The sequence below is a fragment of the Anser cygnoides genome, chromosome 5, assembly GCF_040182565.1.
Source record: "Anser cygnoides isolate HZ-2024a breed goose chromosome 5, Taihu_goose_T2T_genome, whole genome shotgun sequence".
NCBI lineage: Eukaryota > Metazoa > Chordata > Aves > Anseriformes > Anatidae > Anser > Anser cygnoides.
Genome location: NC_089877.1, coordinates 58,031,112 through 58,048,114, shown reverse-complemented (window position 1 = coordinate 58,048,114; position 17,003 = coordinate 58,031,112). Strand labels below are relative to the sequence as shown.

The window sequence follows — 17,003 nt, the reverse complement described above, 5'->3', positions numbered from 1 at the left end:
AGGCAAGCTCTACAATTTGAGGCAAAAGCTCTGGTTTCTGGAAGCCTGTGAGGTAGCACTGCGCTCCGGCTCGGGGTGCGAGTTGCGTGGGATGGAGCAGCCACCGAGCTGGGTTCCAGTTCTCTTGCATGAATCCTCCTGTTGACATTTCACACAAGTGGAAAAAGTGACAAAAACCTTTGCCAACAATCGGCGTCGCTTCTGTTAACTCCTGTAAAGGTTGGGTTGTAAATCCAGAGCTCGGCAGCGGGCACTGGATCCAGTCCACGTTAGCTGTTTTTCGCAGGTCTCCTCAGGGCGCCTGCGAGGCGGAACCGACCTTCCCAAAAACTGCAGCTGGAGAAGGCACGAGTGCCCTTTTCTGGTGAAGAAACCCGAAATGGGTGACAAACCGACTGACCCTACGGGGCCGGGAGCTTCAGTGAGAGTGGGGAAAGCTGGTGACGGACGATCCTCTGCCACAGCGGGGCACGAAGGCCTGAGGGGGTGGCTGTGGGGACAGTCCCCGTGTCCCCTCGGCCCCAGGCCAGGGCTTGCTGCCCCTCGCTCCTCGTCTTTGCTGCCCCCGGGCCTAACACAGGGGCTTGGCGATGCCGGGGTCGGGCAGGTATCGCCAGCCGGGGATCGATCCGTGCTTCGGCGTCACGCGTGGGGGCCCGGCTTGCACAACCGCCGGCGCTGGTTACGCAAGGGCCCGCCGAGAGCACGAGGGGCTCGGCGCGGCCAAACGGCCTCACCTCGGGGGGGGGGGGGGGGGGAAGGGGGAGAAGCGCGCATTTCGGGGAGCGTTTCGCAATGTTTGCCCTCGTGTTATCGCTGGGCAGAGGCGTGCGCGGGCAGCGGGAGGTGTGGGAGCGCTGCTTTGGGGTTAAACGGGGCGGTTTTGGTACAAGGCGGTTGGGGGGGGGGGGGGGGGGGCTCTGCCCTGTCCCGGGCCGTGACGGGAGGGAGGGGCCGCCGCCCGGCGGGGGGGGGGGGAGAGACGGGGTGGACTCAGTGGCGCCCGCCTTCCTATTGGACGAAGCCTCACGGTGTCACCGCCCACCTCCGCTCTCCTCCCTTTCCCATTGGGCCGCGGCGCGGGGCCGGCCGCAGCCCGACCCCCTCCTTCCTCCCAGACCAGTCAGAAAATGGTTGCCGGGCAGGTTGCGAGGGCCGCCGGCCAATGGGAGAGCGGCCAGCTGGCGGCGTGCGCGGCCCCCTCACCCCCCCCCCCTCCCACCACCACCCCCCCCTCATTCCCCACCCCGCCGCCGCTGTGGTGCCGCGGGCGGAGGGAGGGAGGGGGGACGGCCGGCAGGGGCGGAGGCTGCCGGGGCCCGGCGGGGGTGGCGCCCGCCTCCGCCTCCCGGAGCCCCAGCACCGCCGCAGGGAGCCCGGCCGGCTGCCTTGGCACGGCGCGGTGCGGCTCACAGGTGAGGCGGCGGCGCCGTGAGGGGGGGGCAACGGCTGGGGGGGGGTGGTGAGGGGAGCCCCTGAGGGGAGCGGGACCGGGGGGGGGGGGGAAGGGGGGAGTAAAGAGGGTAAGGGGGGAAAAGGGGGGGGGCTGGAAGTTGTTAGCGCGGTTATAATTAGCGCCGGGGGGCAGGGAGGGGGAGGAGCGCAACTTTTCGCCGCCCGGGATGGCCGCGGGTACCGGGGGGGGGCGCAGGAAGGGCCGGCCCCGAGCCTCGCGGCGCGGCCGGGCCGGGCCCTTCACGGCACGGGGTGGGGGGGGCACCGCCCGGCACGGCCCCGCCGGGAGCGGCTGCCGGGGGTGGGGGGGGGGCAGCGAAGTTTGAGGGGACCCCACCGAAATTCTGAAGGGGGCACCTAAACTCCCCTCGGCGCCCGCCGCCGTCAGCCCGTCCTGCCCGGGTTAGGCCCGGGTTGCCTTCAAAGCGCGTCCCGGAGCAGCCCGGTTCCGAAAAGGCGGCCCCGTCCGGCAGGGCTTTGGTTTGTTCGCCGTCCTCCTGAGGCGCTTTTGGCCCCAAGTGAGCCGCAGGGTGGGAAGTGCCCTGAAAATAAAGGCTGGGGGCTCTGCTGGCTGAAGTGGCCCGAAAACAGGTACTTGAAAAGTGCAGGGGAAGGCGGTGGACGAAAATGAAAGGGGAAAAAAAAAAATCTGCTGCATGTATTATTCATAGTGATTTACAGCTACCGTGGGTCTTGTATAAGTTTTTTTTTTTTTTTTTTTTTAATAACAGGTTGTAAAATCTAAATCTAGTAACCTTACCTCTGTACTCCTTGCTGTCACTCGTTCCTATATGAAATCACGTAGGGGAAAAATTACAACCTCAACAGTTAATTCTGCAGAATTTCTGTGCATTATATAGTGAAGGAGTCAAATTTGATAACTCCTTGGACTCCACCTTCGTCTAGTAAAAGGTCAGACTTTTAAAACACAAGGGACAGCATTCATTTTATATCAAAGACTTTTGGACTTTTTCTTAACTAAAGCTAGTCAAAAACTTTTAAATGTTCTGATACACTTGTTAGCCTTTTTTTTTTTTGAGAGTTCTTTAATGCTCAAAAGATTGCACTTGAAAACGAAAGGACAAATGTTTTAAGTGTATAGAAAATGCAGTCAGTGAACATTCTCCTCCCCCCTGTGACTTAGCAAGTACACTTTAATAAACCTCAGTTTTGACCTTTTAAGCTCTTGCTGTTTCAAGCCAAAAAAGATAATGAATTTTCATTTCTCTGTCTGCTGTTTTTTTTTTCCTTAATTTTTTTTTTTTTTTAACTGCATATAATATGGATCATCTTATGATAGGAAAGAAGCCAGCTTCTGGGAGGAAGAGGGGGCTATTGCTGTATTTATTACCGTGGGTTAGATTTAGCATTGTTAGGTCAGGGGCATCTTGCTGCTGTTTTACTGCATCTTTTCAGTTCCAAGAATCTGTAAACGGAGGAGCCCTTTGGTAGCACCAGGCAATGAGTTGCTGTGTAAAATGAACTGTATTCATTTACTGCTCCATCTGCCTAAATACAAGACTGGCTTTCACTAAAGAGTTGTAAAATAACATGAATTCTTGTTTCTTAAATACAGTCTTTCGCAATCATCTGGCTAACTATTGATCTTTGCTCTTGTGGTAACTTTGTAAAGTGATTGGAGCGCTGCAGCTGGGGGTGGGTCTCTGTGTGTACCTGTCTATGTTGCACGCAGACAAACATGTCAGATGCAATTCAGACAGTGGGCTGCTAGCCTGCGTAAGGGCTTTTATCCTTGGAGCTGAGAAACGTGGATTCTCCAGGTAGAGTTGAGACCTCTAGGGCATGGATTGTACAATTCCTTCTGTGTCTTCTAGCCTCCTTCATAGTTGACTGTCACTGCACCCTTTTTATGTCTTCCACAGTTTCCAGTGCCTTGGTCTAATCCATGATTTAATCTGTGTACTCTGTTGGCAAACTGCAAATGCTCCTTTATCAGGGTTTTGATGAAAACTATGATATGCTGAATATAGCTTGCAATTAAAGAGTATCCTGCCTGCTGTCTTCTTGTAGGGGTTTTGTGCGTGCTGAAAATGAGGAAAACTAGGGAATTTCATAAAAATTGAACTCCTTTTGCAGTCTGTAAACATTAGGGGCTAATTCTGAAATGTACTTCTTTACAATTCATGGTATAAGCTCTCCTGATTCATGATTTCTGAAACTATTACAAATTTCAGTAGTGTTCAGTAACCTGAAGAGGTGTCACTGCAAGTTTTCACTCCAAAGCCTAACATTTGGAGGATCAGGATTCTCTTCTGTAATATTAATTTATGAACACATTTCATGCATTCATAGGTGAAACTACGAGGTCCTCTTACTTCAGTGCATTCATGAACTTCAGTTTTTCTTATTTCAGTTTAACTGCTTTAGTGGGATTTAGCAGAAATAATTTTAAAAGTTGTACTGAATTGTGTGTTTAATAATTCTGGTTTAAAAAATAGTAATGAAATATTCTGGTTTTTTTTTCTTTGTTTTTCCCCATAAGTCACATCATCCTACCTCTGTGGATGGCTTGGACTCGTGCATAGTTCAAGACTCTTGGATGACCACACTTTATGCAAAGTCTGGAATCTTCCTGCCTGGACTCCTTTCAATTTTCTAAGGGTAACTACTTGTGTATTTTTATTGAATCATATCTTACGTGGATAGCCCATGTGCTGATAATCAGCTGTAGATGTTATTTTTGTGGGCTAGAGTGATAAACTGAATAATAATGTTTAAGATTGGGGTGTATGATATAAAGTGAAGTGCTTTAGGCTTGTTGAACACTGTAAGTTCTTTGGTTTGAATGTTCTGAATTTGATTTCTTAATGTATTTTTTTCCTTTCTAATGAGACAGTGCTATAATGTAACAAAAACTTGTAAAAATGATCTTTATTAAGATCACTGCATTGGATCCTTGTTAACAAAGGCCCCAATCTTATAGCGAGGCCCACTGTGCAGCTGTTGAATCTGATGCAGTTTTTCTACCATGTGCCCGTGGACTTTGCACAGTATTACAGGCTTCTTGTGAGAGGAGAAGGCACTTTGGATACTGGAGAAAGGTTGCTGTAGGCCACTGTGTTAGGGAAAATGGAAGTGATTTCTGAGCTGGTTATTCAAAGTAACCTGAATATCCCATACAGAGAGCTAAAGATTAATTTTTTTGTTGTTGTTGTTTTGTTTGTTTGTTTGTTTTTCTATCAGGAAAAGAGCCTTTTTTTTTTTTGGTTGCGCTTACTGTTAATGGTCTGATCTTCTATTTCTAAGTATGGGCATGCAAATTTGACATTGTTAATAAGCTATGGCTTTTGTTCTTAATGGACCTCTATTTAGGTCACCGTAACCCTAAAATATATGCCAGTATTAATTAGGTGAATGCATTCAGTATCTCTGTATTTGAAGGAAATAGATAGTGTAAGGAAAGAGGATTGACGGTTCAGTTGATGAGAACAAGCTCTGAAGAGGTTTGTCATCACATTTAGAGTTCTTTTTAGTAAGATTTTTCTTAGGTGGAACCATGGTTGTTTGGTTCTTGTTGTTTGGATTCCTGTATGTACTCACTTTATTATGATATAGTTTTATTTGGGAAGTTTTCAGATTTAGAAACTCTTGATAAGGTGTTAGCTTTGCTACCTGCTATTGATCCTTGGTTTACATGATTCCAGAGCTTTCTTCCTGCTTAAAGAAAGAAAAAGGAAAAAATAATCTAAATTTCCTGAAAAATACCTGCTAAACACACATGTATTAAACACATACACCTGTGAGCTTTGTTGGTATGGAACTATAGTCACAAGTGGAGAGGAGTGACACTGTTTTTGTGTTTGCTTGTGTAAGTATGGAAGTTTTTCTCTGCCTAACACTGGTATTGCCTCAGCACATTTATGTATCAGCCTCTAGTGATAGGTATCAGCTGCTAAGAATAAGTTTCATTTACTGTTGTAAATGGCCCAGAGCCACTTGTTTTTAACTTGTGGAAAGTACACATCGTAACAGAGGAGCTTCTTGTCCAGAGTGAAATGTTGTGCCCTGAAACTAAGATAGCCATGGTAGTTTCTAAAGCAAATCTCTTAGCAGTGCTGTGTGAAAAAAACGAGAGTAAGGAACTTAGGAAGATGTCCTTTAAGTGCAGGAATTTTCCAAATCTAATTAGACATGATACAAATAGCTGGGGGGGTGAGGTTCTATCTAACTTCTAAATCAAGGTAAAACTCACTCTGAAGTGCTTGGTAAACAGTATTTCAATCCCTGAAATATTACTGTATGATACATATTTGTTCACTTCTTCCAAAAATAATGAAGTGACAGTGGGAAGGTTATGAATTCCAGGCTGTAACGCTGGGCTTGGCTTACTCTTCCTCTCATTTCTTTCCTGTTCTTAATGAATACTCTTCCGCATATTTTTATTTGCAAAATGTGGGAAGGGATGTTAGGTGCATCCATAGGTATGTTTTCTATTTTTGTTGTTGGTGGTTTTCTTACTCTTTTTTAAGTCTGAACAGTAGCATGTCTTGGTTCTGTGTTGTAGCTGCTTTAGCAGTAACAGAAAGACCTCAAGGTGTGTTACAGATCGGGATTTTGTGACCAGAAGTTGACATCAGTTCTCCCTTCTCTGAGCAGCTCTTTTCTGGTTGTTTCTAACTCCTGCAGAGACGTGGTTACATAGGAGCTTAGGTATGGCAGTAAGCTGGTAGGACTGCACTCCTCCCTATATGTACATTTTTAGCCACCTCCAGCAGTTACTCATCTTGGCTAAAATGGGGCAGGGTGGGGAGGGGGAGACTTAAATACATCTTTGTGTATTTAAACGTGTATTCTGGTCCAGGTTACTTTTTACTTTCATGTCTTTTAAAGGTGTTTAATTTTCCTTCCCTTCCTTCCTCTTAATTTCTGCTAACAGCCAAGGAGTGGTGGTGTGGGGATCTCCAACGTTTGCTGAGGACACCAGATCAGATAGGCTGTTCTGTGTAGTCTGACGGCTTACTGGGTTACGTAAGTCATGTTCAAGCGATCAGTGTTAAGTCCGGATGGGAGGAAAGGATTTATGCTGTGTCTGTTAACTGTACCTTCAGCCTCACCTTTCTTCTGGGCAGCTTCTTATACAGGCAGTGCTAGTCAAGACCCAGCCCACCACGTAATTAAAGCTTAATGAAGTTGTCACCTATGCTAAAACATATGGGGGATAGGGGAAGGGTACCATTAGAACCAGTCTGCAGTGTATGCTGAATAATCCTGAGAAACATCCATTAGCTGTGGGGATGTTTGTCTTCCTTCACGTTTCCTGCAGATAGATGCGTGCTTGTGAAATGCATCCGTGGAAGAGAGGAGAGCAGGAAATCAGGTTATCAGTCAGCTTCAGTCAGTCACTAACACGAGTCTCTGATCCGAGGAGACTTCTAGCAGCCTTTACTGTTAGTTGTTTTCCATGGTTATGAGCCAAAGGAGACTCTGAAAGAGAATTACCTAAATTACGATAGCAAAGAGTCTCTAATTTTGATGTGAATACAAGTTAGCAGAGCTGCCTTACTGAAAACTGGACAGACAGCTTTCACTCCTGAGGTGCTTGCACCTATTCAAGTCTAACACTCGTGTCTCGTGAGGAACAGTTGTTTATCACCTGAGACAATTTTAGGCTGAAAAATGCAACGCTGTCTGTATGACAAAAAATAGCAAATTTGAATTTAATAACTTCAGAAGAGAAGCCAGAAGGGACCACTACTGATGAAATAATTTTGACCTCCCGCGTAGTGCAGGCCAAGTACTCTGTTGGTGATCTTGCCATTTAAACAGTCTTTAATGGTAAATGAGTAATTCTTGTGTAGTTAGCTGGAGTGCTTGTTTTATGCCTGAAAAGTATGTGTTTAGACAACTTTAACTGTGCCAGTCATGTTTTATATGCTCATGGTTTTTGAAGCTTTTCTGTTCTAAAAATTAAAAGCTCTGTGCGGTTCCAGATTCTAAATGTTGTTTAACTTGTTCTTAAAATGTTTTTGGAAGGTGAGGAAGAAGAAATTTAGTAGCTTGCCCACGTAGGAGTAATTGAGAGTTTTCACGTGCTGTGTTCTTCTTTGTGACTGTTTCCAGCTGCACTTCCTAACCATGTGTCAGTGGCAGCTGCACTGCACTATCAGACCCCGTGACAGATGGAGCTGTGTTTTTCCTCTGAAATGGTGGCACGAGTCCTGTATTGTCCACAACACGTCGCAATGTGAATTTTTCTTGGTAGGCTGGAATGTTTCTTCTGAGTAGCTGCAAGCTCTGACCAGGCCTGTTTGTTTGGTATTCCGTGCGGATCTGCCAGCCAGTGACGTGCCTCTACCCTCCAAGTTTTTTCCAGCTCGGGTACAGTGTAGGATTACAGAGCATGGAGGCTTCTTCTCATCTTAGCAGGGAGGAGTTCACATGAAATGGACTCCATGGAACTGGAAGTAAATGAGGAACGTGCTGTCAGGGGCAGAATTTTTATGTATAGTCTCCTTCATAGTTCATTGACATAGGTCCAGAGTTTGGCACTTCTAAACGTTCAATTCACTTTGTTTCATTTTCCACGGAATAACTTAAAATAAAAAGCATTTTGCTATAAATGGCCTGTGGCTCAGTCTGCATTACTACAATGAGAGAAGATGAGAAAAGCCAGAAAAAGTTTCTGAGATCTTACATTCCTCATTGTTCATATTTGTGGTTTTCTTTTTTTCCATGACAAAAGATTCTAAAAATGTGGTCATTGAACTTTTTCTTAATGGTCAAGGAAAGGCTTACAGTTTGCCTCTTTTATTGTTGAACAGCTACGCATAGACTTCACGTTAGAACTTGGCATAAAGTTTAATTTTTGTTCAGTTTATTTTCTTACAAATTACAGAGTTATCAGATTGGCGTGTGCCAAAATCCTGTCACTAGATGCAGTTTTCTGAGATCTGAGTAGGTTCCTGGAATTGGACAGGAGTAAGGAAAGTGCAGTTTCTAGCGTGCCCTCTTTGTACTTTACTGTGCCTAACTTGTGCTTCTTTAAGTGGGCTGTGTGGTTCTGGTAGGGCTGACAGCTGCACCCGGTGAGCAGCAATATGCATCGACGTGGAAACGTGGATTTTTGTGTGGACTTGGTTGTTTTCCCTAGTAATAAAAATTGAAATGAGGGGAACACTGCATAATTAAGTAATGTGATTTATATATCACAAAGTAGCGCTGCCAAAAGAGAGTATTTGACTGGTTTGGGAGTTCTGGTTTTGGGGTTTGTGTTTTAATACATGATGCTACAAAAGGGCAAATTGCTTATAAAGTATGAGGTAGTTTAAGAATATGACCCTGTCAGAAATTCTTATGCTAAAAAGTAAAGCAAAAGGCCTGATAAAATGTAGATTAGCTGGTAACAAAGGGGCTTTGTATCTTTTGTAGGTCAGCAGCTGAGTGTGTTTGACAAGAACTGAAATTTAATGTCTCCTGTAGCAACCATGACACTAGTCATTTTTAAACCCACTGTACCAGTGGTACTCTGGTTTTATTAGCCTTTTTCAAATTTTTATGTAACCTCTGAAATCACCTCCCTCCTGGAGGGGAGACTTGCAATTAGGGAAAAATCATACTAAACAGGCAGAATTTATGAAACGTAAAATAGGAGTATGTTTGTAAAACACCACCTCAGACATCTGCGGAATCTGTTAAGTAAAAACACTTGAAGTCGGAGCAAATAATGTTTCTTGAATTTAATTTTTATAGTTCAGGGTACTGTCACACTCGAACTTTGTTATGTATTTCTAGAATGCTCTAGGACAATTTTTTATGAAGGAAATTTGAGGAAGGGAAAAGGTGTCTCCGTATATAAGCATGAAATATGTAGTCTAATTAGACTACTGTATGACTTTAAAAGTTAAATATTTGATTTTAAGTTGTTCTTGTGAAATTATATATCTTCGCTTATGCAAGTTTGCTTGCTCTTAAGCTTGTGTACAGAAATTAAAGACCACATTTTTGATATGTTAGAAATTAATTATTCATATAATTCAAACAGATAAGTCTAGTATTTCCTGTGTTTATAATATAGTGTAAATATATATTTGAAAATGTATTAAAAGCAGTAAAGTGGCAAAAACAGGTCTTCTGAAAATATAAAATGACAGAATTAGTCTTCTGTGTCCAGTCTTCATTTACTTGCCTTACGAGTATGAACTTTGGTCTGCACTAGTGGAGAGAAAAGGAAACAGCTAATGTGCAGTGTATGGGAAGGATGGCGCGTAGTGAGCACGTGGCTGTTTTGATGTATGGTTTTATTCTCTATTCGTACAGGGTCTGTGGGCATGCCTTAGGTAGCGCAGCATTTAAATGCTACTTAAAATGGAGAATTAATAATTTTCTTGATTTTTTTTTTTCAAATCATTTGGAGACACTAATTATCTCCATGATATGTCACCAGTTGGTATATTTAGTGACAGTCCTATTGCAAAGGTCTGTATAACTTGTAGTTTTCCTTAGATTGTGTCTGAAGTTACCAGTTGCTGACAGCATTGTTGATAGTTTTGCTGGGGATACCTGGCGCACACACACACACAGAGCCCCCAAAGTACTTCCAATTATTGTATTTGGTGCTGATCTTGTTCTGAGTGCTCAGCGCTGCCTGGCTCTGTTGGTTCTAGATGGGGTGGGAAGATTACCGACATGAAGAGACAGCCACATTCAGATATCTTTTTTTAAGACATTCAGCTGCTGCTGTGGCGGTTCAGCAGAAAACTTTGGAGTAAAGCACACTTTCAGACTTACAACGTTTAAACTTACATGATGAACTTAAAAAGTTTGCAGCTTTGGCAGAGTTGTTCCTCCAGAGGAGCTGAGTTCTCCACCAGCCTAGTCCAGGCAGATGAATGTAGCCATGGAGCCCTGCAGTGCTTCCTGCAAATCTGGAGAAATCCTGAAAGTAAAAAAAGCTTTATCCTGCTGCCATCTCCTTGTCCCCAAAAGTCTGGCAGCTGGCAGCTGCAGCAATCAGCTGAGCTGTTGCTGGCAGTATGCAGTGCTCACATGAAAAGGAAGTTGGGAGGCCCTCTGCAGCGTGCAGTGTCTGGATTGTTGTGTATGAAGGATCTGCCCTAAATCTGCCATGGGGTGTCTAGTTTATGATTGCTTAATTTTTTTTAGTTTTTTGGGAGTGAGGTCTCTGTGTTCCATGGACACATCGAGATGTGTGCAATCAAGATTTTACCAGTGTTTCCTGCTCATGGTATACTTCTTTTCCTTGTGTGCACAAGTGGTTGCTTAGTATGTGTTGTCCCTACTAAATAAAACACTTTGTATTTTGATGCTGGGTAATCATCATTCAAGCATGTATTTTGCTTGGATCACCTGTATTTTAGGTGTGTATGCCTACAGTTAGTTTTGATGTCACTGTTATAGACCCACTTGTATTTCAATGCAAAAGCACACAGCAGGTGGGAACCAACGAAGTTCTACTTCTTTACTGTATCTATTTAGCAGGATTGGTCACTTCTAAAATTCCATTTGATAACCTCCTGCTGGATGTCCTCAGAGTTAAGTCAGTAGCAGGTTGTGAACCAGTAGCCATGAGCACTGATGATAATCCTTGGAGTTCTGCAGCCAAGCCAGATTTAGTCTCGGGTACGAATTGGGTAGAAGGATTCCCTAGGAGGCCATGTTCCTGGTCTTGCTTTGTGGTTTTACTGTAGTAAAACAATTTTAAGTCACCCAAGAAGTGAGTTCTATAAAAGAGACACTGAGCAAGACGTTAAGAATACATTAATGAGATTAAAAATGGGTGTTAAAACTAGTTTTACATTCTAAGCTACTGTGCCTAGAAACAAATGAATGTTAAATTGAAAATGTTTAAATATAAGCATCCATTTCATTTCATATGGACATAAGACTTTCTTCACTAGTGAATTTTGTATTCCATATAATTTAAATGCATAAGGCTAAAAAACACAGCTAACCTAGCAAGTTTTTAAATAATTAAGTTCATATCCTCATGTAAACCTTCAAAAGCAGTCTAAGAACTTCTAAATACTGTTTTTCAGACAGCAGTTACTATATTTGTCATGTTTTCTCTCGAAGAAAATCCTGTGAAGCAATACAGTTGGCAAGTGCATCTTCTCAATGAGAGTGCTATGTAGGATTTTATTGTCTTTCAGTGTTTTATGGCATTAGAATCTAAGTCAACCAATAAATTGTATGCTGAGGACTTTTGAAAGTGCCTGTTGAGGTCTTGCAGAAGTCTTGCCCAAGGTTAATTCAGAGTGTTTCTCTTTCAGGTTCATGTTGGGGAGAGGCCTAAAACGCAAGCTGAGTGACTATGAGGAGAACATGGCTGGTCTCTCTAGTGCCTTCGATTCCAGTCGAAATCTGTCATATCCGCTTAAGAGGCAGCTGGTGCTCAACATGTGCCTCACCAAGTTACAGACTTACAAAATGCTGGTGGAACCGAACTTGCACCGCTCTGTCCTCATAGCCAACACCGTGCGGCAAATTCAAGAGGAAATGAGACAAGAGAGTAATCAGCAGCCAGTTAATGTCTGCGCTGGCATTACTCCTAGTACTCACAGCTACACAGGGATGGAGTCATCTGGGATTTCCCTACAGTTGCCTTCAGGTATTAGTCAGCAAGAGTCTAACTGTTGTGACTTGCGGTCTGCAGAAGACCAGATAGAAAATAGCCTGCTGATAGTCTCAGATGATGATATGTCGTCTGCTATTTCATCAATTCTGAAGGATTTAGACTTTGTAGAAGACATAAGCCCACCTACTTGTCTGGTTCCTACTGGAGATGACCAGCCAAAGTTTCCAGAAAATGCCGGTCTAAAGCTAGAAGATGATAGACAAGATTTGAAGGGAGCTGAATGCGTGTTTGGTTCCTTTGAGATTTCGAATTCAACTAGCTACTTGAAGGATTTGGCAATAGATGACATTTTTGAAGATATTGACACTTCAATGTATGATTCAGACTTCTGTTGCCCTCCGCTAATGCCACCCAGACCACCACCTCTTGCTACAGAAGAACCGTTGAAAACCTTCCCATCCTGTAATTCTTCTTCAGCAAACAACATTCAGATATGTAGAACAGATCTGAGCGAGCTGGACCACATCATGGAAATTCTCGTTGGATCCTGATACTTGTTTTACCCAAAGATACTTTTTGACTGCCACTTTCATTTGGTTTCAGGATAAAAGCCACTGGAAAAGTTGTAAAGAATTATTTAAAACACAAAGTAAAGAATAATCTGTCCATAGCGGGATTCTCTAAATAATTCCAAAACTTTTACGAACCAGAAAAGTGGCAGTCCTTTTCTTTTTTTTTTTTAAAAGAAATATTTATTTATCAGAACTGTGCAATCATCTTTTTCCTTCCAGGGTGTATGCGGAACTATAGGCACATACCCTTATCACCCCTCATGCCTCTTTCAATAAACTTTTTTATGTGCAATTTTTAATTTGTCAGAAGAATTTACATGCAAAACAAATTTCATATGAGATGATCTTTTACAAAGCCTCCACTTTATTTTTAATATCAGAGTCTATGCCGAGTTGGCATATGTCAAGTTGCATAGTCGGATTGCCTGGATGCAGACACATTACTAGAGATGGGTATATTTTAAAAATGAGACACGCTTTGCTTTCTTTTGGTCGGAAAAGCAGATCAAGACACTTGTCAACAAAGTCTCTTGCGTTTTCTAAAGCATTCAGAACTATTTATTTTTGTAAATTTTATAGTCTTTCTACATTTTACTACGTTATTTCATCATAGTTCAAATATAATGGACTTCTAGTTGGATGTGTTTAGCACTACCTCTGAGCTGAAATGCTTTAACTCTTTCCAGTGCTTCGTCTAAGACTGCAGATCTTTTTGTTTCTATTTTTTTCTGGGGGAAAGTACTTCTAACTCATTAAGCTGATCCTTTGACAGTGACCTAGCTGATTTGTGAAATCAAGGGTATTCAATGTTTAAAAACTTTTAAGTATTTACAAATGTAATTTATATGTAGATTGTGCAATTTAACAATTTTCTGTCAGTATTATGTGCTTAGATTTTGAATAATCTTGGCGTTCTTTAAATTAAAACTTACTATGTACAGGTAGCTTTTTAATCTGTTTTGGAAAACACTGTCCTTCAGCTCTGCTTTCACTACAAAGTTTAAGATGATTTTTATGTGCAATATTATTTAAAAAAGATACACGTTTGTATACCTGGCATTGTAGAAAGAAACGCTTCAAACTTAAAACTTCTAGCACCTTGGGAGGATACTCGAGGAGTCACCGTTTCTGTATCCTTTAAGAGATGAAGTTGAGAAGGCTTCCTGCTGCACCCGCCAGTGCTCGCTGTTCTGAACGCTCCTGAAATACTGCCCGGTAGGCGGTGAGTCAGTGCCGATGACTAAGAACCGTCCTGCAGCTGCGTCTGTGGGAGCTCAGGGGTCTGACTGCTCGGATGCAGCGTCAGGACTGGGGCCCGCCCGTGCTTTGAAAGCGTTGTTCTGGTGGTGGCTGGTGGCTGTGCTGCAGGCTGTACTGAAGGAGGGTTGGTGTGTGTGTGGCAGGTGTGTATATAGGTATATATAAGCGCACTCGTTAACTGAAGATGAGATTTGCAGTGAGAACTATTTTTTCTGTAAGACAGTTTGGATACTGTTTCAGCTTGAATTGAGGTCTGTATTGATCCTTGCTATTGTCTTCTGAAGTACACACTTGCACACTAGTTATTTTTAGGGGTTTTTGATTTTTTTTTTTTTTAACTATAAAACTTTTACTTTGGTCTTGAAAGCTGCAGCACCTGTCTGATAAGAAAATCTGTAGTTGTAAAAGCTTTGCTTCGGTTTGTTTTTTTGTTTTTGTTCTGCTGGGACTTTACAAGAATGGGGCATCTGCAGAGAAAGAAAACATCTACTGTGTGTTGCATCTCACAAACATTGGAGTCCTGGCCCTATTGACGGTGCCAGGGTATCACCTACTATTTTTAGTCTTAACTGATGCTGTAGCACACCTACCTTGTGCAAAGATCTTTTAATTTTTATTATTTTTTTTTTTTACTGTGACTCTTTTGGTTAACAGTTAGCTGCCAATACAGTTTGGTATCCCAAACCAGTGGAGAACCAGTTCAGGTCACATCCTTGCAGCCATCTGGGTTGTTTAGCAACCGAAGGGTATAAATGTATTTATATGCATATAATGTATTGATTCTAATATAAAACTTCTGATCTAAAGTATTTTGAATTGCTGGATAAAGGGATTTGTTTGAAGAGTGTATAAGTAGTTCTTGAAGAGGTACAGCTTCAGAATGTACACAGATTGTGCATTGTGTATAGACTACTCTGGCTTTTCCTCAGCCTCTACTTTTGTATTAAAGATATGCCTGAATAAATCCTTGAAATATTAAGGGCCTTCTGCACTGTGATGAAGCAGAGTTGTGGTTAAAAACGTCTTTAAATTCAGTGATGAGGAATAAAATAAAAAAGATTGCATTTAATTTCTTCTTGCATTTGAAAATATGGAATGTTACTATGCAGTAAAGATATTTTGGTATTAAAATTATATCATGTAGCAAATAGTGAACAGTTAATTAATCCACTTACCTTGCAACCCCAACACAGAGAAGACTTCCTTTTCAGCATTTACGTGCTGAACTTTTTTGTACACTTCATAAATAGATGAAATTGTTGGTACATTTTATCAACAATACAAAATGTGATTTTTGTTAAATTGCTTGCCACAAAGCTCTGTTTCTAATTGCTTGCTTGCATCACAGTGCCAAGACCATAAAGCTGGTATGTAATGCAGTTCGGTAATGTATGGAATTATGTGCAAAGGGAAGATTAATTTTTAAATATGCACAAACTAATTTTAAAATCCTTCCATGTAAAATGAAGTTAGAGGCTAGTTGTGGTGGACCTATTTATTGTATGTTTGGAAATAAAAGCCACAGTTTTGCAGTTTAACCATTTATATTTGAAGCCTCTAGTATTTGTTTTAAAAACAATTACCTTGCCACCTTTCTTTCATCCTTTCATCTACAAAGATGAAACATTTTCCCCAGGTGGTTGCTTTTATACTTTTTTTCGGAAATACAAAACACCAGTTTCATCCCGTTTGCACGTGAGGCTCGTCCCCACAGAACAGGGGATGTTGCACAGAGCTTTGTCCAGCTGGTGGGTGCGGTGGGGGGGATTCCTGCTGTGAACAGGTGATGTTTGTTAGCCTTCAGCTGCCCTCAGACTTTTGTCTTGGCTACCCTGTGTAGTCTTACTGGCCCACACAGTTGTTAGCACTGCTTCTGGAGCTGCCATGCTCAAGCAAGTGGCAAACCCAAGCTCTCTTGATGCACACGCTTTGGCCACAGCAGGCCTGTGTGCTGCCAGACTGGGTGTCGGTGGAAGACTGTTGGTTATGCCATGAATAGACTGATTTGCTAATGCAAATTACACCAGTGACTTCATGTTTAAAGTTTTCCATTCTCTTCCTGTTGTGGATCTTTAAAATGAGAGATCCTGACTCTTCTGCAATTAACTTCATTTTATTGGTTAGACTGTACTGGCTGCTGCATCTAGATGAGGCATTCTTCCTGCCTTTTGCCCTGGAGCCTGCTGACCACAGCTGGAAGAACACGGATCGAGAAGCAACTTCATAGAAATCTCGCTTTGGCTGTGAGATGGCTCCCATCGTGACACTTGTCTGCGTTGCTGGAGCAGGCTGCTACTGCCACTGCAGCACCCACCTGATCCTCAGAGGGGTCCTGACATCCAGTAGAGGAAAACTGCCTTTATAAAGGTACAGTACAATTTAGCTGCTTAAGAAAATCAGGGAATCGGATCACATTGAAACTTTAAATGTGATGTCAGCTTTCATATGCTTTCCCCAGTTTTAGCCACTGAAAGATCTGAACTTCTGAAGTATGCTGAGCAGCACAGCTCGGTGCTGTGCTGGGTTAAAACGTGGCTGGCCAAGGACATATGTGCAGTACTCAAAGCACTCTGCCTGGCTCAGTATTCTGCATACACAAAAGATTTCCTTTTCAGCTCAGGCAAGAGTGAAGTACATGCATGAAAGTAACCTATGCATTAGTGCTACGAGGAAAATGAGTTATAATTAGTTGCAGAACTAATTCTGAGCTATTAAAAACTAGCATTAGAAGTGAAGAGTTATTAAGATGCAACATTGTGTCTCCGGCAGTACATATTAAACCATTCAGGGAAGCTGGAAGACTTTTGGCTTTCGAGAATTTACCCACTATTCACAGGCATCTTGCCTTTATAGAAAAGGGGGGGTGGGGGGGGGGCTGCAACCTTCCATACATTTTTCCCTCATTAGGACCAGTTTATCCCAGCAGAGCACTGTGCTGGATGATCTGTGCTTTAGCACAGGAGCTGGGCTGTGGGATGACATTTTCTTGAGATTTACGTTCGGGCTTCAGTAAAATGGAGAACTCCTATTAAATAGGACTGAGGCAAGCCTGTTACATCTGCTGGGAGGCAGTTCCTTTTTTAAAAAAACAACCCCTTTTTTTCCTCTGACTCATGCAGAGTGGATCCAGCAAGCTGAACTCAAATCCAGTGATGTTTGGG

The 17,003-nt window shown here is 42.9% G+C and overlaps 1 protein-coding gene across 2 annotated transcripts; it reads left to right on the top strand.

Annotated features, from left to right (window-relative positions):
• Window positions 1–1,267: 1,267 nt before the first annotated feature.
• Window positions 1,268–15,387, top strand: LOC106037249 (SERTA domain-containing protein 2-like). 2 transcript variants are annotated; one of them, XM_066998449.1, is made up of 3 exons: window positions 1,268–1,415; window positions 3,959–4,077; window positions 11,706–15,387. In XM_066998449.1, the coding sequence occupies exon 3, from the start codon at window positions 11,710–11,712 to the stop codon at window positions 12,559–12,561; it is 852 nt and encodes a 283-aa protein (XP_066854550.1). In that variant the 5' UTR covers window positions 1,268–1,415; window positions 3,959–4,077; window positions 11,706–11,709; the 3' UTR covers window positions 12,562–15,387. The 2 variants fall into 2 exon arrangements, with proteins under 2 accessions (XP_066854550.1, XP_047925671.2); XM_048069714.2 differs by lacking the exon at window positions 1,268–1,415 and adding an exon at window positions 1,793–2,046.
• Window positions 15,388–17,003: the final 1,616 nt, after the last annotated feature.

What these genes read in the sequence shown, in the direction of transcription:
- LOC106037249 (XM_066998449.1), top strand. Translation starts at nt 11,710, where the DNA reads ATGTTGGGGAGAGGCCTAAAACGCAAGCTGAGTGACTATGAGGAGAAC.